Genomic DNA, 21,506 nt, shown 5'->3' on the forward strand with positions numbered 1-21,506 from the left:
GGTGCTTTGTCTTTTGGCCACGTCTAATGAGTGACTGCATCTTTATATTGCCTAATTCACAATGTTATATTAATAATAGTTTTGGTGACAATTGTTCGATTCAAGGGTAAAAGTAACGCACGTGTGAACAAACTATTTAAAAAAATCAATTAACTTGATTTTGATTCTGATCTTTCATTTTGATTTTTACGTTCGGTTACGGTTGGTTGAATAAAATTGCTTTAGGACAACATTTACAATTATAATGGTCAATATAGACTTTTCAAATAGACTACAATTCGTTTAAGTTATTTACAATTGTGTTCCTAAGTCAGATCAATTGAATATATTGATAAAACTCGATCCGCAACTTTACGCTTAACTTAGAGGAAATCGAACTTAGGAGACGTCTTCAACAGGTGTTTTTGTCCACAATAATATTTAGCTACTTCCCATCGGTTACATCTTTTCCGTTTCTTTCGCAATAAATTAGTAAGTTAAGAATTAGATCTAGCTATGAGCGTGTCGAGGTAGGCTTAACAGTTTGTTAGTTGGATTGGCTTACAAATTAAGAGCGTGGTGGTTTGTATGTGAGGATGTGTTCATGTGCTAGCCTAAGACGGGTTCCTAGAATAACGCTCAACTCGAGCCGTCATGCCCGTTAGCAAGTTTCGATGATCTCTCCATGCTAGGCACCTCAATGGTCGGCGGTGGTGTGGCGCCCTTTGCCTTGGCCAGGACATCCCTCTGCTCGTAGATCTCGTTGACCAGCTTCTTAACGAACGGATGGTTGAACTTGCCCTCCGTTGAGTCGAAGAACTCCTGGTGCTTCAGAAGGCAATTGTCCCGCTTCTCGTACTCGAACGCCTGCATGACCATATCCAGGCGATCCAAATCCTTAACGAACTTGCTCTCTGCTGTCTGCCCATGCTCGTATTCCTGCAAATTTAATGACATAAATACGCTTTCCACAAAGGGTAAACCTCGCTAGGTAACGCACCTCAAACAGTTCCATAATGCGTTTTCCGCGGGGCTCGATCAGCTTGCAGATATCTTCCATCGCCTTGAACTCCATGGCTCGCTTATCGTCTTTGGAAATCCCGCAGAACGGCGTGATGTCACCCACCAAACTCTCAGCCAAATCGTGTACGAGTGCCAGTTCCATGCAGCGAATCTGGTTGAGTCCCTCACTGCCATCCAGCAGGAAGGTAAGCATGCTCATCCTGTACATGTGACCCGAAATCGATTCGCAGTCGTTGACATCACGCAGCACCCATCCGGTGCGCTTTGTGTGCTGCAAGAGAAGAAGGAAAACCAGTGGGTTAGTGAATTTATAATATAAACCGACTATTCTAAGGCAAGACTACACAAGTTCTAACTAAATGCAAAGCTTTTCGAAATCAATACATTCAGGAAAAATGTACCAACAACAGAGTTGCTTTATTTTTTAAGATATTGTTTTCACTGCTCGGTTCTAAGATTGCTTGTTGCTGTGCACGGTCGCACATAATATCCCTCCTGCCACTTTGATTAATTAAAAACACGACTGCGAATTTGGTGACATCGTTGCCGGCTGGGCTCGTTGCACACATCAAGGTTGCGGCCCCATGCCCCAGACCTTCAACCCAAACCCACCCAGCGAGGGTGGTTTGAGACTGTTGCTATTTGATCAATAAAGGTTGTATTTATAGACACCGGTGGTTGGGAGAACAAGGTCCAAAAGACATTGCAGACCCAATGCCATTGATGTTCGCTCATTTTCGTAGTCGCTGATGGTACAAAAGTTCCCTTACTTTTCATATTATAGTTTCATAAAACTGCAAGAAGCCACAATTTAGCTGCAACCAGATACAGTCGTGACTTATCGGGCTTATTGATGAGCTGCCTCGATCATTTTGTAGGCACGTAATTAATTGAGGACCTTATCTGATTGATATGCTTTTTTATGAGGTCACACTGCAGTTATTATTATTAGTCTATATAAAGTCATATTAACTTTATTAGTAATGAAGATATATAGAGCTAGTTAATTACAGTCATACGTTGGTAACTAATTTGTTGCACCCTGATCTAAGACAGTACATCTTCATATACGTGTATATTAACTCAACTTAAAAGAGAAATAAAATATAAATATATATGGTCATATGTGTGTCCTCGTTAAGAAAAGTATTTATTTGTGTTACGTGTAAACTAATAAAAATGCGACTAATTCTTAAACAGAAACAAAACAAAGCAGTACATATTAAATATACAAATTTATCGAAACACTTCGCTCAGTTTGGAAAACATCTAGAATATATTATTGCCCCACCAAACCCCCAAACGCCCTTGTGGCGCTACGTCAGCTCTAGAAGATAGCGTCTATAATTTGAAGGCCATGATCAAAGTCACGGGTTGCCTTCTCTTTCGCTGCTTTTGCACGCTCTATATGCAATCGGATATATAGTAGAAGATTTAGAAACCTGCCGTTGCTTGCCATACGTCAATGCTGACGATACACTATTGTTCATGGGGCTGGAACTGAAAATTCACGGGGAATCCAAAACATTTAGGAAAGAAAGCCAAGCAAAAAAAGCGCCTGCTCACGTGAACAATTTGAAAATTCGCTCGAGTGCTTGTGTAGCTATTGCAATTTTGTGGCGAGATTAGGCGACTCACACAATCAGCCCACTTAAGTGACATTTTCACCGATGGACGACGGGGCAGCTGCTCAAATTACAAAACGATTCACTTTCTGCAGCTTGTCGATAGGAAATCAAGCCCCGTGCTCGGGGGATTTTCGTCATTTTGTGGATGGGTGAACTATTCTGATTAGATAAAAGCTGAGCCAATGGTTCCAGAACGTGCGAAGCTCTGGACTTTTGCGCTGTTTGTTTTGCTTATGCCAGTTTATACATATGATCTACACACAACTGTGGGTTCTATAAAGATACCTTCTCAAATGGCTAGACTGTGGGATTTAGCTAAGCTTCTGTCGTACATACATATAAGATAAGTTATACAATTGAGATAAAATTGCAAAAAAATTAATTTTAATTCAAACTGAATTGAAGCAGCACATATTTGACTGCAGCTATACAAACACGCCTATATATTAGATATATCTTTTGGCAAGCGACTATACAAATCCGTTCAAGGGGGACAAGAGCGAGGTTGTCGCTGGCATTATACAATACTTTCGCAGATATACTAAGCAAAATAAAAAACAGAAAAACAAAGAGTGCAGGCGAAAAAGAATTGATTATACAAAACGTAAATAAATACATCTTCGCGTTCTATTTGCGTTGGATTTCGTACTTTTGTTTATTTTTTGTTTGCTTTCTATCTGGCTTTACTTGAGATCGCGGTTTGGTAGGAATATTTTGATATGCGATTTGTGTATTATAGATATGAATTTTACTAACAGAGGGTTTTGTAATACAAGTGAATGGAAACGTTTTCCCTAAAGGTAATTGGTAACACATATGAGTAAACAACATACTACTACTTAATACACTTTTATTTTTTTTATCCGGTCTAATATTATTATCAAGACTTCAAAAAACTTGAAACTAAATAAAATAAGATCTAAAACATTTTGCTAACCTATTTCCAAAAGGTTATCCTTTCTAAAAGTAATGTTATGTAGCAACCAATTGGTGGCAAAATCAAAACATCTACGACTTCGGGAAAAATCGATGCGAACATATGACGCGCAAGTGGAGTAGTGGAAATCGCAGGCAAGGCGCTGAGTAACCAGTTTTACATACCTTCAGGTTGCCGATGAGCTCCATGAACTGGAGTATCTCGCCGAGGCCCGAGCTGAAGCAGGGCTTCTTGCCGGCACTGGCCGATGCGGAGGCCACCTCGTGGCAGGATGCGCCTAGTCCGGGTGCCTCCGCATCGCCGCCCGTGCTGGCCGTGATTTCATCCGGTTTCTGCGACTGCAGGGGCTCGGCCGCTAGCGAAGACATGGCGAACTTGGTGGCGGTCTGCTGCTGCTGCTGTTGCTGCGACGACTTGGCTCTGGTCTGTCCTTTCGATGACTGTGTGTGGATGTGGCGCTGGATGTCCTGGCTGCGCTGCTGAAGTATTCGTCGGGCGAAATGGTGTGCTGTGAAATTCTGGCCGTGCGCCGACTCCAAATCCGACTCTGATTCACCGTGACTGCGACCGTCCGTGTGCGAGGGCGAACCGTGACTGCTGTTGTCGCCGAACTTCGCCTGACTAGAGTGCTTTGTGGCTGACGCTGTGCACTGAAAAAATTAGTTGGTTATTCAAATCCAGCATTGTATCAGAAATGGAATGAAATGGATTTCACTTAGAAATTTGTATGAAAATTAACTAGTTTATTTCTGAAAGCAATACAAAAGCTAATCTTTGCACATTTGTGAGTATAATTACACGAACAACTATTTTTACCAGTGTCGTTGTAGCTCCTGACGTCACGCCGCCCATGTGGCGCAGCAGCCGGCTGAGATCGTTGCCGCCGTTCGAAGTCGCTGTCGCTCTGAGCAACTGCTGTAGTGAGAACATCGCGACCACAATTTTGAGCTACAAATTTGTAGCCAGAGAGCGGATTATATCTTCTTTAAAAGAGAAAAGAGAGAATTTTGTTGTGAAAAATCGAAGCAGTCTTATGTTTTCTCTTCCAAATTGAATTAAGTACATTTTTATCGCATGCGATTAATTTGATTGAGAAAATGAGAAATCGAATATCATGGTAGAAATTGTTATTTACGTTTATGAAGATTTTTTAATATATGCTTAATTATCAAATGAAAAACTAATTGAAGCACGTGATTTGCAACTGTTTCATCGTATGAATGATTCACTGCTGTGAACAAGCAACCAAAATACGTTAAATAACTAATATATGTATTTTCTTTAAATTTAAAGTATTAACACCTCTGAGTTATTTCCTGTTAAATAAGCTGATGCAATGTATACTGTACACACAACCAGACACTTTTTGCAAAAACGAAAACCGAACTGAGGCAATTAAAAATTAATTATTTTTTTGCAAAACACAATGTCGAAAATGATATTGCTTTTTGAACTTTATGGATCGTCCAAAGTGCAATCGATGAGCAAGAACATTTAGGTCGGCTTCTTATCAGCTGTCGGCACTTTTCTTCCCAGACTCTCATATAAACATAAACATTATATGTACGTGTGTAGGTATGTATTTGGTACAGTTCGGTTCAAAACAATAGCACTAAATCATCGGGAAGGGTGTACAAGGAATTCCAAGAAATTGCAAACGAAAATTTAAAAATTACTCTCACAAGAACCACAATTCAATAATGTTTAAATAATATAACGTTTGGTAGCACTTATATGCAGTAGATCTAGCTGCAAACACACTCGATTTCAAATGATGTGCACTATTGTTTCCGCCGCAGCTGTTTCAAAGACTGTGTGTGTGCGTGTGTGTTTCGGCTACCTTGACACCGCAAGAAGTTCCGTTAGAATGGGGGCAGCGAATAACTAGGAAGCGATGCCGTGAATTGACAGGCAGCTCAAGGTGAGGGCGATCCGGGGAGGGAATGGCGGTACGTGGTGTGCGTCGTGTGGCACGTAAGCAGCGTCAGCACCGTTAGTTCGTTGCAATGTTGACGACTATGAGCTGCGCCCGCCGATGGCAAACTGAAGTGCTTTCTTTCAATTCGGCAACGCGACCATCGCAGGCACAGGCACAACGTTTGTAATTAGGAATATAAATATATCGCTAAGCTAATATAGACACCACAGACACATCCAAACACACACACACACACACACACTGCACACGCGCACAACTACAACAATAAAGCGAAATATAGGACGGTAGAAATAGTTAGAATTACTAACGGAATTTATGCAACAGCCAAACAATCTGCATTCTTTATCACCAAGCGCTGCTGTGCATCCTGCTGCGATGAGTATTTCTTTTTAGTTAATGCACAAATCCACGCGCTCTCTCGCCCGCCGACGGGCAACAAAACAACAATGTTGCGCGCTCTATTGTTCAACTGTGTTTCGCTATCGCAGCAATTGCACAATTGTCTTTTTTCGTTTACACTTTTCGTTTTTCTGCCCGCGAGCAGCTGTTGCCGTCGGTGTGACCGCGTCTCGGCAAAATGCCACCGCGTAGCGGCGGTCAGCTGGTGGGTCGAGCCATCAGGGCTGGAAAAAACGAAATGAGTGGTGTCTTAGCTAGCTATGCTGCACTGGTGGAGAACTTGGATAAACAGTTTTTTCAAGTCTGGTAGCTCCCGCCATTTTACACTGCTGCAAAAAGGTAGTAATATTAAAAACAATGGATATAGGGAACAAATAAAATATGGTTTTTATTATGAGCTGGTAACAGGAAGTGTTTACGTCCTATTGTCGTATATAGTTGTACTAAATTAGTATTAATTATGCCAAATCTGATGAAATTCCGCACCAACTGTATCTTGTATTAACATATATTGAGTTTGAAATTGGGAATAGCATATCATATAATAGGGACCGTGTACTCAAGAAATCCCCACTGCTTATCTATTTTATTCAATTAATATTTGGCGATTCAAGCTCTGCATTAAGCCATGTTTCAGTTGTTTCAATTATATCCTTGATTATATTGAAATCGCGTTGTGACAGAAATGGGTCGCTAAATAAGTCGCTAAATAAGTCGCCTCAAAGGCAGTTAAGCGCGGAATGAGTTGGAATAAAACTGTCAAAACGTCAACCACTAAGCTCGAAATGGATTCACTCTGGACGACAGTCGGACCACAAGCCAATTTAATTGATTCTTTTGGGACTGGGAGACAGCTTGGCAGCTTCCGGTTGGGCGGTGCAGATTATGAATGAATTTAAATCGGCGGTTACAACTTATGCATATTTTAGACAACATTACCGCACATAAATCCGCGGCATTCATTATGCAACAGCGCTTTGCTGTTTGCGGAAATGATTTATTAATGGGTCACCTAGCAGTCAAAGTGCAGGCTCAACTCAGCAAATTTGTATTTTTTTGTAATTGCGTTTGTGAAAATCCTCAACGTAAAATGCATAAAAATTTATTGAATGGGCGGCATTAAATTGGTTTTATCTTTGCTCAAATTCATGTATAAATTGTATAAATTGCTGCACAAAGTCGTCGATGCGTGATAAATTTAAAAATTTTTACAATGGCATCGGTAAAAATTTTGATTTGTGAATTCTAAGTTCTCAATATACCCTTACTCATGTCTATAGGACTTCATCATCTTCTGGCACAACGGAATCCTTCTGAGGAGCATACCAAAAAATTTCAATTTCAATTTCAGATGCAACTTTTTATCCTTTTCCTTAGACTGCTGCGCAACTGGCAAGTGAAGCGTTAATGAAAAACTTTGACTGAAAACTGCATTCCAGCAGGGAAATTGAAAGGCTCCGCTGAACGACAGGCGAAATAGCGATGAAGTTGGAGGACAGGCAGCAGGGAAAGAAAGAATAACAATAGTCTGCCACGGTTGCTAGGCCAACGCGGCGTATGATTAATACTACCCAAGCATCAATGAAAATCAATTAATTAACGACAACAACAGGAGCTGCAAAAGCCAAAGGCAGAGGCACGAATCGATGGGTAGTGGAAAACAAAGGACACGCGCTCTCGTCTGCTCATGAATGAATCAGCGATTGAATGAATGAATGAGTGTAATGACTCTTTCATTAAGCGCTGGAGCGTGAATAAAGCATTAACCCAACCAGCAGCCAGGCAGCATGATTTGGCCCCAACAGCTGCATAAATTTCCATTCACTTAGACAAATGTGACAAAACGGAAATTGCAAACGGAGCTAAGCACTCGTCGCCAGTCGCTCAGCAGCATTCCAGCTTCCTGTCGGCATTCCCAGGTTCCCAAGTCGCCAGGTCGGGCTCATGGATCCTCCACATTCTCGTTTGGCATTTCGCAGCCTGGCATTTGCCTGCCCAGCTGGCTTAATAAATGATGAACACGCTGAAGCATATTGAAATGTAATTCATAACGAATCAGCACCGGTTCGCAGGGTTCCAGTCCCAGTCCCAAGTCCATCTTTTGTGTCGGATTGCGCATACGTCATGTTGGACACAGGAAGTGCCTGCAGGCAGTGCTCGTTCGCTCCCGTATGCTAATTGAATTATGCATCGGCCGGAGCTGCATTTAATGCAATAATCACAGTGAAATGGGAGAGAGTGAAATTGCAATCTACGGGTGTAGTGATATTTTCCTACCATTCGTGATTCAAACAGTGAGAAAGAAACTTAGCAATAACTTACTTTATATGGTACGAATATTCTTCATCACTGTGTTATGAACAGAAACCACTCCATAAAAGCACATAAAAGCCAATTTTATTAATTAATACAGGCGAATATAATAAACGACTTGTCAGCCAGTTTTCGATTCAACCAATGAGAAATAATTGAATAGCGCATATGGCAATTTTGCACTTAAAATCACAACTTTATTAACATTGACGAGCGAAATCATTTAAAAAGTAATCAATTTACCTATTGATTTTGCCAATTTAATTAAACTTTCTCTGGCAAAAAGTGATGACTGCAGGTCATTTATTATCGCTTCTTGCACAAGCAAAATGCGTTTAAGCTCCTGACATATGCCAACCGAGTTTTTGGACACATCTCTCTGCGAACTCTGTGAAGATAAGGTTATGGTCTGGGTTCCGCCAAAAGCCTGCACTTTGCTCTTGTCCAGCTGCTTTCCTTCCTGCCGCCTCATCGTCCTACATTGAAAATTAAAACTTTCATTGGCCACTTTTGGACTGTGATTTCCTTTTTTGCTGTTTTTTTCTCGGATCTCGTTGCTTTCGCTGGGTCCTCAAATTCCGCGCTGACAAACTTTATTATTTCGCTAAAAACTTTTTAATGACAAAATCAAATTGGTGCAGGCAAAAAAGTTGTGGCCAAGAAAGGCAAGAAGAACACAAGTTGCTGTTTGTCTTATAATTTGAGGCTTATTAAAGAGACCAGCCTGCAGTACACTAATGACCTTTCTGCTCTCTAATAACATCATTTCATATCTTGCATATTTCAGAATTTATATTTGCTTGAGTTTTCTCTGTTAGTGTTTTCTCTGAAAAATACCTCCCATTTGTTGCACACTTTCAATGTTCAATGGATCATTTATTTTTCGCCACACGAAATGTCAGACCATCAGCGATATTAAATTTAGAGCACTAATGTTTATGATTATCGATTATTTGAGACGCTTGGCGTACACACATGTATATATAGTTCTTTCCATTGATAAAGTGATTTTATGCTACAGTAGAGACATGCACATAAAGAATGCGAGCAATTTTCAGTTAAAAGACTTAAGACATTCTGTTTATGATTCATTTAAAAGTTAATTAACAAAAAAAAAAAGTGCTATTTTACTACATAGAAATACAGAGTTTTACAACCAAATGCAGAGAATAGTATGATTTTGAACTCCTTCAGAACGCCTTACACTTTCGGTGCGCACTGTAAGCATGGTGGCAGTGGAAGGTCAAATGGTTGTGGGCCGTTCAATCAAATTCCTCGAAATGTGGAGACAGTCTCCCGGAATCTTTGGCGTGGGTTTCGGAATGGAATCCTGCCCATTCGCCATTCCTGCCGATGGGATAATGGCAAACTATTAGTTAGGATCTGCAGAAGGGAAAAGGTTTCATGGGTGCATGGGCCATAAAAACTAAATAAATTGCAATTTTTTAGTTAGTTAATGTGCCGAGAAGGATTGGGGAGATGCCTTGACCCAACCGCCAGAAACATCAATCAATGGCTTGTCAATTTGCTGGGTAAGTTGTGTGAAAGTAGCGACAAGTTGCACTGGAAAATCGATAAAAAGGGGGGAAGGGCGGCACTGACTCATTTATTTAAACAATCAGTCGAAAGCTGAGCCAAATGTGACTAAAAACTACATTTGTTAGCTCCGTTTAGGGGATTTTCTCCATTTCGCAGCCTCTTCTTTTCGTTTTTGCACACTTTTTGGCTGCCTGGTTGGCCAACTCACATGTGTCCCTTTCCCGTTTTGGCCATAAATCTTCTTGAGCCTGACGCAGAAAGCAAAAAGTTAGAAATTCTCTTTCTATTTTTCGTCAAGCTTCGTATTTGTGTTTTGGCATATGATTGATGTTCCCCAGAAGGGAAAATAGCAAGAAGGGTTTTCCGAGCGTTTCAGGGGCGTTGAGAAACGCTCTTTAATTACTCGAGTGTTGCTAATTTAATTAAACACGGCCCATCAACAATTGGAACTGATTATCAGTGGCATCTCAAGTTGAATGAAAAAATTGCATTCCTTTTCTGCTGTTTTGGCCACAACAAAGGCTAATGAGGCACTCGAGCTCCCTCACTTTTCCACCCACTTCATCTCTGTCTGTGGCATGTTTTCAGGCCCTTCAACTGACACTGAGAAATTGCAAGAGCCACGAAATTAAAAATAACTCAAGCAAAAATCTTGAGAAACAAAGGAAGCTGGCAATTTATGAAGCTCCTGCCCGAAGGAGGACCACAACCCATCCCATCCCATCCCATCCCATCAGCCAGGCAAATGCGGAAGGCTTAACGTATTGTTGGCCCAAAAGAAATCACCTTTCTGCAGCCGAACGGAACAAAAGCCGAAAAAGCGAAAGCAAACGAAAGATTCGTTAGCACGTTGATTTATCATCGACAGTGCGCCACCAACTAAATGGTGGTGGCCCTGGCGAGGGGAGATCTGCAAGTTCGCTACGCCACAAGTAATTCAATAACAGCCAAGTAGTTCGGCAATGGGACAATGGCCAGCAGAATGCGAGTAAATTGTGATATAAATCACACAGCTGCGGAACTCGAGAGGAGCCCGGCCACCGGAGGCACACAAAAAAAGGCTCCTTGTTGGCAACTGACAGGCGGAACCACCTCCACCTACTTGGTCCAAACTGAACCACCATCCAGAGCCCACAAGCAGCTGCAAAGAAAACCCGAAAATGAAACTCGTTAGAAGTTTTCCTTCGGTCACAGCAGGCGAAGCGGCAGAAATGAGTGAAACGGCAACAAGCAAAAATCAAAGGAGTCGCTCTCACTGCGGGGAACCATGTTTCACCACATCAAGAGGTTGGATCGATGAGTTTAGTCACATTTTTTCACGGCTGCAACTTGAACTCCACACTCACTTTAGTCATAAATCTTTCATTTAAGCTGCATTTCAAAGTAAACCCATGAAATGGTAGCAACTCCAAAACTGACTAAACTCCCCGTGCAAGTGCCTCAAAATGATGCTGTAATTTGTCTTGGCCCAAAAGAATATTATTTAAATGTCGACACATAGTTGTGCAGTGTACAATGTACATTTATTCCATACATCCTAACATATATCCTTGGATACACCCTCACATGCGCTTTTGATGAATGGCAGTAAAATGAACTTTAATTAAATTTGCTGAACCAAAACACAAAGTCATAAATAAGTTGAATAGCGCACCACGGGGCGTATGCGTGATGTGGTCAAACAAATGGAGAAATACTAATTAAAATTCCGTCAAAGATACATTTATTTATCTTTTACAATTTTCCAAATTTGTTGCACTGAAACTTTACTACCAAAAATAAAAAGAAAAACTTGATAACGCACCGAAGTTTAAATGGTTAGAACCACATTAAGAGATTGTTAGTTCTGAGACTCTACAAAAGTCCTGTACAAGCCACTGTATTCACTGCTGAAAAGAACTACAACTCATTCGCTTTCGCTTGCAATCATCCCATCGAAACATGCTTTCCGTATCAGCCAATTTCCCTGCATCTTCTGCAAAGCCAAAACATGTGCTTGCGTCTCGCAGTTTCAGCTTGCAACGAGTTGCAAATGCCACCGAAACACGCACTTTCTGCTGCCCGAGATCTTGTTGTGTTCCCCTGTTCCACTTGGAGTCCATGCTGGACTGGATGTTGTCGAGCAATATCATTCGGACTGGCCAGGAGACACACATGTGCCCTTGTTTTGGGCAAGCACTTGAACCGAAATGGTAATTTTCCCAGGCGGATGGGGTAGAGTCGGAAAATTGCATTCCGTGAGAGGCTGGGAAGTTCGCAAAAATGTGCTTTTGATCAATAATCGAATGGAGAAGCTCGAGGCACGAACTTGGCGATGGGCGGGGGTTGGATGATGGGATGTTGGAGTCGTCGCCTCGGCTCTTCAGTTTAATTTTGCATGATTTGTGCTGCTTGTGTGTCCAACCAGCCTGTGGCCAATAAACGTGACTCGACCACGATTCCTGGCTTGCTGGCTTAAGTCTTTATGTAAATTTGCCCTGCCACCCACACACTTTTGGGCCCAGTGGTTTGTTTTGTCTGCCACAATTCGTTGCAGGCTGTGGCAGCTGCAGCAACATTGATGCACGTACGAGCATAAATAACCGAAGTTTGCCAGTTGAAAAATCCCCTAAAATTTTGTAAGCCTAGCTAAAAAGCGATTGCCATTGAATTTGAGTCGGCCGATTATGTTGTTTGGTCCATTTATCAAAGTTGGCTACTAACTGGAAGATCTGAAAATAGGTGCAGTTAAACTTTCATAAGCTTTTTATTTGCCCCACTTACTAGTTTAATACAATTAAGCTTTAATTAAAAACAACTTGCAGGAGGATGGGAAATTGTGGCGCCCAACGAAGCGGAGAACATTGCATTTTCTACTCGACAGCAGCAGTTGAGTTTATTTTTGTGGCTGCCATGTGGTGCTAATATATATATATATGTATGTATATTCTACAAAAATATATGTACTTTCACATACGCGTCTATTTGTACAGCATTTGCACACATGTCGAGGAAGAACTTGGCATTGTCAGACATGGGACAGCAAAGTTAATTTGCAATTGAAATGGCAAATGGAAAGCGTCGACCACATTCACTTAGCACACAGCCTGTCACTTTCATCCAAGGCAGCGCCAATGGAGAGCCAGATGCCACACAGATAGGAATAGATATATAGATATAAATATAGGATATAGGACCCATCCTGTCCATCCATTGTGCTTGGCCACAATTAAAACCGGATGCCAAATTGTGCTCAAACATTTGCCTCCGGTTTTTCCATCGCTTGAGCATTTACAATCGCAGAATGTTCTGCATAAATTGTACAAAAGGAGTGGTCCTTTGCTGAATCTATGCGCATAAATTGAGCCAAATTACCCGGGCTGCTAATTATTATGTCCCGCTCCAGAGTCCCAAAACTATGACTTCACTCGCGGGGTCGAGGGAAGAGTGGGGAGGATTAACTCTTGATTAGGCAGTCAGTCACTTCTGCATTGGAGGACATAAAAGCGCGAAAAAATAGAACGCATAAAATGTTAATTGTCAGCAAATTGCGCTGCAACTTGGCCATAAAAGCGGATCGTAACTTTCAACTCTAGCCGGCGCACTTGTACACTCTAAATTGTTTTCAGTGAGTATTCAAATTAAATGAATGTCCTTCCCTGCAAGCAAAACTCTACTAAACATGTTAGAAACTGGATTTCCGAGTTGACTCTAAAACAGTCAACGGATATATTATTTTATTTATGCTAAAAACAAGCATTGGTTTGTAAACCAAGAACTAACATTTTTGTGTATGAAATGCATATAGATAAGTACCATCTGAAAAATAGACACGTATTACCGAAATGTCGTAACTATTTTGCAGGGTATATAATAGCTCCTCTGATTCCGAAGTTTATGTTGCTTTGACGACACATTCCAGACCGCTGGGAATTTCATGCTGGCGCTAAGCATTCCGCAAAAATTTGGTTTCATCATCAATTCATTTGGGCGAACATCATTGCAGTAGTTGCGTGCATGAAATGCAGTTACTACGTACGGCTACTCCATGAAATTATGAAAAACTATTGTGCACGAAGGGGAAACTAATCTAGCATATTATTCAAATTGAATGCCCGGCCACAATTCACGGTCCAACTCCGACAATTAGAGCAAGTGCGTAATTATGAAATGAATTATCGACCAGAGCTGCGGGCAGATTGCATTACTACGGACTTTCCGCTTGAGCTCGACTCAAATGCTAATTTAAAGCTCCAATATCCCAGCTGAAATCCTCCCATGCTATCATTTACATCAAAGACCTATCAGTGCCGCCTTCACAGAGCTCCATGGAGCTCCACAGAGCTGTGCCAATCATTCGAAGACCAAAACTTAAAGTAATCAAGGCCCAAACAAAACAAGAAACCCCAACAATGGAAAGCCCGCAAACGATGGCCTAAAAATACCAAGAGAGAATGCGAGGCCTGCTGATGGATGACGAGTGGCATGGGAATGGCGACCGATGGGGTCATGTGGCAGAAAGGATTACACGTGGCACGGCGGACTGGGAAATCCCTTTTGGGGCCACTTGGGCACGCTGCTGCGGCTCCTTCACCGGAACTGCCGGCCATGCTGCCAAGCAAAAGACAATGGCTAAACAATCCGGACGGCAGCGGAAAAGTGGGTAACTTACGACTTGGAAAAGCAAAGGCAAAAAAGCCGAGGAAAAATCAAAGCTGGAAAAAGACACCCAGACATGCATGTTAGGGTTAGGTTAGATTTCCGATGGAATTTTTTCGTTCTGCCTTCGATTTGGGTTTTGATTCCAGTTATATTTGGGTTTGAACATAGAAATGGTTTAAAATGTTGAAACCTCATTTTGCATTGCATCTTCAGCGTGGGTAGAGTATTAAACATTTCCCTTTTTTAATAAAATATATTTTGTTGGTACTTGGTATACAATACTTTTCTCGTTTCCTGGTAATCCCTTCGGTGTTCGTTTCCAAATTAATAAAAAAGAGGTCCAAAAAAGCTCAATCGGAAAAGCGTTCATATTTTCCTTATTTAATCGCTTACAACTGAGTAAGCCTGTAAAAATTGGACTTACTTGCAACCCCAAAAAGCACCCTTAACCGATGAAATCTGTGCTCCATTTGCGAACAATTTCCGGTACCCAAAAAAGGAGGCCAAAAACAATGGAGCTTATTCTGCTTGGGCTTTTCTGACGTTCCGCAATTAAATGGCAATTAGCGTGCAGTTAGGTAATTGCATTTTTAAATTACACACGTGAGCAGTCGCTAGACAGAAGGACACAATCTTCCATTTGGATGGTGAACATGTGCACTTGTTTGCTCCAGTTGAACACGTGTAAAATCAACATGTTGTTCCTTGGCATATGTAAATAGACCACCTTCCTGCACTGCCAGCAACCGAATCCACATGGAAACTATCTCTCCTCGCTTTAAAGCGAAGCTGAGAGTTTTCCGCACTCACACACACATACGAACACACACACTAAAGCCCGGGCTTTTCATCAACAAGTTTGCAGTGCTTGATTTTTGAATTTCTCGACTTCGGGTCGCTCCAAGAGCGCAAACACAAGGGAACAGTGAAATTCACAGAAAATGTAACCAAACAAACAGATAAACACACGCTTACACACACAGCCCAGTGAACCCCTCTTCCGCCCTTCCGTTCTGCCCCACCTCGCCCCAGTTCTTCCAGCAGCCAAAACTTCCACTCCAGCTGAATCCTGTGCTGCCCTTCCGTTCCCAGAAACTCCAGGCTTCAGGCTGTCCGCGTGCCTTACTTTTTTGTCTCTGCAATTTGTTTGGGAAAATAAAAGTTGTACAAAGCAAAAAGGCAGCACTCTCTCGGAGGAAACAAAAAAGTTCTCTTGGCGTTTCGCGTACACTGAGAGAAAGCCATGGACGTGGGAGAAACGCACATACAGTGCGTTGAGAATGATTGGAAAGGGAAAATTTATGTTCATTTTAGAAGACTGGGAATCTATAAATAATTGCACTAGCTTAATTGTTAATGTTATAAATAATAATAATGGAAATTAAAAATAGTTCAAGTTTTGTAGGTATTCCTAAGAATGACATAGTAGAATAATTGCTAGAAAGGGGTGTAGATTTACAACATTAGTACAAGGAACAACAAAACAAGCTCAAAAATAATTAAATAATATTTACATAATTTTTACAAATTAGTATATTTCTTTTTCATACCCACTGTGCCCACAGCTGCTTTTCGGCGTGACATTACGTATACGCAGTGTGAGCCTTGCGAGAGCGGCGCTGAGAGCAAAAGTCAGGCCAGAGAGCCGGAGAGCGGCAGTTGCGCTCTTTGCCGCAGTTTTGTTGTTGCTCCTGGCCTGGCCACACGTTTTTCCAGGGGTACTTCATCTGGCTGCGAATCTCGGGCAGCGTTCAGTTTCATCTGAGACGTTTGGCGCAGCGGTCGATAGCACAGAAAAGCAGGCCAAACGCTGTGAAAAAAATACGAACAAGAAAGAAAGACGGCGAAAACCTCAAAAAATCAGATATAAAAAACTTATCTTCGAACTACGAATACTTGAGGCTGTCAATGAGCATTTTCCCGGTTAAAAACTTAAAGAGTAAATAGTGAAAAGTGAATGCCCAAGGACCTGGCTAAGTGTTGTGGTACTTTAAGAAAGAAGCTGAAAGTGTCCTGCGGTGTCGGAGTTTTGCATTTGCCGTCGCTAATTGTGCAGCTGACAGACGGCAATCAGGAAGGAAAAACTTTTGCTCCTGCCGCCGGTTACGCTTCTCCTGCTTCGCACTTCATCCAAATCCAAATCCGTATCCGAATCCCGGGAAATTGTCCGCCTGCGAGGCTTCAAGCTGGGCGATTACCGCAAAATGACACGTGTCAGGCGCATTGTGGTGAGTCCTGAGCACCGAGAAAGGCTCGTCCTTTCAGCTGCCTCCTTCTGCCTGCTGCCTCAGGCAGCGGAATTCCCGCCTTTAAAGCGGAACACTTAAAACGCACTCACACGCACCCACAGACACACATTTTCCACCGACCGAATTTCTGCGGCTTGCCATTTTTGCCCTTTGCCTCTTTCAGCTCCAGCAAATTGAATTTCCCATTTAACGCGTTTGCATGCCGACTTGCGCGGGCACCTCCCCCAACTTTTACTGCTAATTTTATATTTATTTTCATTTCCCATCGAATTTCGCGCTCTTTGAACTTCGACCATCATTCATCAATGGCTAATACTCAATGCTCTTTGGCTGCAGGCTACTTTTTAGGGTGGTTGAGTTTACGCGACAGCAAACTTTTAGTTTTAAAACAGGGAATAGTCCTACCATTAAACCTAGTTTTTAAACATGGAATATTCCTGAAATGTTTCATTATATTATTACTATATACTCTAACCAATATGCCCAATCGGGTGAGGGTACCTTAAGCCATCGACGTGGTCACCTTCTGCCGATAAACGAACTTTTTATTTTACGATTATGGCTGCGTGGAGTAGCAAAAAAGTGGGCAGCATTCACGTGACGTATACGCCCCGTATGTCCGTGAGGCTTTGCTACATTTTTATGCGTTTTGTGGCCCAAAAACGTGAGGTTAAATTTGAGCAGCACACAAAGAAACTAAACCTTATCGCCCAGTCAAGTTGGCTGCCAAAAACAGACATCCCTTGAGCAAAAGAAATCGCGCATTAATTTCCAAGAGTTCCTATCTAAGCCTGTAAACTGGCCAACTAGCTCTTTGATTTTGGCAGCTCAACTGATAAAAGAGCGGAAAAAATTCCAACAAAAAAGTACACAAAAAGGGGAATGCAAATGCAGTTGGCGGAACTCTCGTGGAATTCGCCTTTTTCCACCGTAAATCTGCAATCTTTTAGGCTTATTTCGGGCAACGTGAAGCAAAGGTAAGAAGTTCCAGCGCAAAAACGCGGTCCCAAAAATGTGGGAAATAAAGCCGCTGAGAAAATGTCAAAACGGGCTACTGAAGCACTAAGTGAAACCTGGTGTGGGCCAATGTCGAGCATACGCCACGTTGGACACGAATTTGGGCAAATATTTCGGGCTAAGTTGATTGAACCTTGAGCGCAAACTTTTTCCGCAGTCATGGCAGCTTTTCTAGGTTATCAGTTATCCGGTTAGGGCTTTTACTTGCATTTGAACTTTGGATTTGGCTTTGGCTTTGACTTTGGCCTCTAGGTAGATTTAAATAACAAATGCAGTCATTCCCGTTTCCGTCCGGTTTTTGGGAAATTTAATACAATTTAATTCGGCATTTGTTTTAAAATAAACAGCGTGTTCCGTTATCTATTTTGGGTGGAAGTCGAGAGCAACATAGCTAATTTATTGCTGCGATTATATTTATTGCAACATTAAGTTAGTTAATTGAATTTGAATTCAATGAATTTGCTAAATATACTCTATATTATTCAGCCATAAATAAGAGGCTAGTTTTCTACTTTAAAAAATCATGAAAGATACTGCTTTCTGAACAATCAGGAGCAACTTAATTTGTCCAACTTGTGCCCAAGTTCAGCCATTAAAGATCATCAATCTGGCCTCATTATTCAAGAGGCGCCTCCCCGCAACCTTTGGCTCGCATTAACCTGTTGTCAGCTATTCGGAGGCCTCGGAAAATGCCAGCTTTTCCTTGGCGGCCACACACACACAAACACTCACTCACACAAGCACACGCACAGCGGCGTAACACAAATCAAACGTAACAGGCACTTGTAAAATGTCCTGCTCCCGACCGCCCCTTTCGGAGGGCGTGGCCCTTGGCACAGCGCGTCACGTTTATCACAACAGGGCAATAAATTTCATTCGCCTTGCTACTACAACAACATTTTATGGCCTCTTCATTTTCGACAGCTGCAAAACAGTCGAATCCGCATCTGAATGCGGGTGCCTTTGCATACTTGACGAGGCTTTGTCAATGCACATTATTATCTGCGGAGCACCGCCCCCTCGACGGGCGAACAAACATTTTATTTTGTCATTTTGATTGATGGCCATAAGCCGACATTCCCGCCTCGTGTTTGTTCGCCGCTTTAATTAAAGCGCCGACTTCGGGTAAGGCGTCTCGGAAAAGCGCGGAAAACTATGCTACGCTCGGCGCAAGTTTTCCCCCAAGGCCAAAGCGTACACTCGCACGCACACACTCTCTAAAAATATTATGTTTTCCGAATGGCTGTAAAGCCCTCGCCGCTAGCAAAACGTTTTTCTTTTTCGTTTTCCTTTTTTTTTTTTTTTTTGGCCTGATTAAGGATGAGGTGAAGTCTTTTGGCACACAATCATTAGCAGAGCGCTGCTGTAGTTGATGGAGCGGATGCTTCAGCTGGCGGATGATGGATGATGAATGCGGTTCCTGCGGCTTCGCAGGCAGCTGTATCTTAAGGAATTCCATGGCAAACGAAAGGATTAACTTGCTGGCATGGGGGGTTGAATTCTAAATTCCTTCTTGCCAAATTCCTTAAAATCCTGCTGCCATAAAGAAGGACACTTTAATGTGCAATTTCGCTTGGTGGCATCTTCAGGCCGCCTTGTGTATACCCAATTTGGGCCAATCTCGCCGCATTGCGTATACGCACTGTCATCCCTGACACTGAATTTTAATAGCCTTGATTATGCCCTAAAAAAAGTGAATGAAAGAGTCGTGTCTTCGCGTCCATCACAGTTATGGTCGCCCATGTCCGGTCATACCATCCAGCACAGACCATTAGGCAGGTGAGGGTGTCTGCGAATGAATGTAAGTATGTATAGTCCGTCGGTCGGAGATTGAAGTGCCAAGCCAGCGGGCTGTCAACACCGCCGTGCGGAAACCACGACAACAACAGCAAAGGGCTTGTTTGCAGTGAAGGGATGCTGGCGAAGGAGCGGCAGGACATCGGGACATCGGGACATCAGTCAGCAGACAGCACAAAAGGTTGTCAAAGATGAGGAGGCGGACCAGAGCCCATTCGCTGGCAGACCAAATTGCTTTTTGCTGTTTTGCTGTATAAAAACCGGGTAAACAGCAGCGGCAACACCAAAGGCACCAGCCGCCTGTCAACGGGATCCTGGAAAGCCAGCAGGTGGCAGAATAGAGATGCCCCAGAGTCGCATAGAAATATTATACAAGTTTCACGCACTTCGGGGCGAGTTCTATGGTCCATATAGTCCATTTACACAAGCTCAGTTCTATGTTCCATATATTCCATTTACACGAGCTCAGTTCTATGTTTCATATATTCCATTTACACAAGCTCTAATACCTTAAAAGAATGCATATAAAACATTAGAAAGCAAGAAATACTTTTTGAGTGAGCTTAATATTTAATTTCCCCAAAAAACCCAGTTTTACATCTCTCATTTGTGCAGTAGGAATATGACTAAAAGTGGTACAATCAACTGGTTTGCAAGTTGTAACCACATTAGTTTAGAGTATTGCCACAGCTAACTAATTGCTTTACGTCCTTCTAATGTGATGCTCATTACTTATGTGCCTTTAATAATGATGTGAATTAGATAATAATAAAACCATACTCAAGTGCACAAAATTTGTGCATTTAGTGGGAGAATGGAAATTATTCAAGTAGGAAATTGTGTATTTCCCAGATTATTGACTAATATATGGCACACATAATGGTGTTGGCTACTTAATAGCCTACAGAAAATAAAGCTTGTTTATTGAGCAATTCCATTTCGTTTTATAATTTAATAATAAATTATTTTATAGCTGCTTTCGCCTAATGTTCAACACCTCTCAGCTTCGTCGCTTTTTAAACTGACAACTGACTTTTCCGAATGACCCATCACGTGGTCAGCTCCAGGCAAAATAAGTGGCGCAAAAAAAAAAAGAAAATAGGACTGCGAGTGCAAAAAGATGATAAAGTAAAAATATAATTTCCATGTATATGCGCGTACATACATACATATATATGGCACTTTTGTGGCCCGGGTCATTTTAATTAAGCTAAACAAGCACACGGAAAACAGGTATATACATACATTTTCTTGGAAAACCTCGAGCCATATAAAAGAGCAAATTGAGGTGGGATTCTATGCGTAAAATGCTGCCTCACGCTTCATTTCATTTCAATTTGAAGTTTTTGTGTGCGCCTCTTGCTTATGCCACGCTTTCTGTACTTTCCACTTTTTATATCTGGCTGCGGCTGCCAATTATGCCGGTAAGTTGCTTTATTGTACGAGGGCCACGATTCTTGGGAATGGCTGCCATTTCTGCCTCTTCTGCCATTCCCTCGCGCAATTCCACGTAATCGCCCTCCTCGACGTCGTCTTGGTGTTGCTTTATTAAACCTTAGCAGCGCAATCACCGAAATGAGCGCACCCACACACACACATACACACCCAGAAAAGGAGGCACACACACACACGTTTGAATGTGGCTCACATCGCAGCATTGTACTGAAACACCTCCGAGGGCACGTGCAACATTTGTATCTAAATTTGAATGTCTCTGCCGCCACAGTGCTTCACCTTGCATACTCACACACGCATATGTGTATTCTCACAGACAGTTGCAGAAGTACTTACAGAAATATATATACAACACATACACACACAGCCACACAAAAGAAGCAACAATTTTCACTTTTAGCAGGATCCTTGTTTACAAGGTTGGCCTCAAAAGTTTCGAAAACAGCGGAAGAAATTAAACAGATTTAGGTGGCACACGACCTCATTGATGAAAGATTTGGTTCTTCAGTTAGGGAAATCGTAAATAAATAGTACAAATTTTAATTGAAAACAGAGAACTGCAAGTGTGGCATTTTTCTTTTTTATATATT

At 42.0% G+C, this 21,506-nt stretch overlaps 2 protein-coding genes across 5 annotated transcripts in view; one reads left to right on the forward strand and one right to left on the reverse strand.

Moving 5' to 3' along the window:
- Nucleotides 1–5: 5 nt before the first annotated feature.
- Nucleotides 6–6,043, reverse strand: LOC6527066 (5'-deoxynucleotidase HDDC2). 3 transcript variants are annotated; one of them, XM_002088123.3, is made up of 5 exons: nt 5,815–6,043; nt 4,384–4,547; nt 3,732–4,217; nt 980–1,273; nt 6–918 (listed from the first exon to the last, which is right to left on the reverse strand). In XM_002088123.3, exons 2-5 carry the CDS (start codon nt 4,495–4,497, stop codon nt 619–621), a joined length of 1,194 nt encoding a protein of 397 aa, XP_002088159.1. In that variant the 5' UTR covers nt 4,498–4,547; nt 5,815–6,043; the 3' UTR covers nt 6–618. The 3 variants fall into 3 exon arrangements, with proteins under 3 accessions (XP_002088159.1, XP_015053199.1, XP_015053200.1); XM_015197713.2 differs by having other exon boundaries at nt 4,384–4,550; XM_015197714.3 differs by lacking the exon at nt 5,815–6,043 and adding an exon at nt 5,408–5,605 and having other exon boundaries at nt 4,384–4,550.
- Nucleotides 6,044–16,151: 10,108 nt separating this feature from the next.
- Nucleotides 16,152–21,506, forward strand: part of LOC6527068 (inactive dipeptidyl peptidase 10) — a 33,933-nt gene continuing 28,578 nt past the window's right edge. For both annotated transcript variants that reach the window (XM_015198123.2, XM_002088125.3), the window contains exon 1: nt 16,152–16,626. The gene's annotated coding sequence lies outside the window, so the exon portion shown is untranslated. The remainder of the gene's footprint in view (nt 16,627–21,506) is intronic.

This window comes from Drosophila yakuba, chromosome 2L (assembly GCF_016746365.2).
Source record: "Drosophila yakuba strain Tai18E2 chromosome 2L, Prin_Dyak_Tai18E2_2.1, whole genome shotgun sequence".
NCBI classification, from domain to species: Eukaryota; Metazoa; Arthropoda; class Insecta; order Diptera; family Drosophilidae; genus Drosophila; species Drosophila yakuba.

Bases quoted from the DNA above. Each gene is read 5' to 3' on its own strand.
- LOC6527066 (XM_002088123.3), bottom strand. From the start codon at position 4,497: ATGTTCTCACTACAGCAGTTGCTCAGAGCGACAGCGACTTCGAACGGC. The intron at 4,218-4,383 runs GTAAAAATAGTT...TAATTTTTTCAG, and splicing joins CAGGAGCTACAACGACACTG to TGCACAGCGTCAGCCACAAA. The intron at 1,274-3,731 runs GTATGTAAAACT...CTTCTCTTGCAG, and splicing joins AGCTCATCGGCAACCTGAAG to CACACAAAGCGCACCGGATG.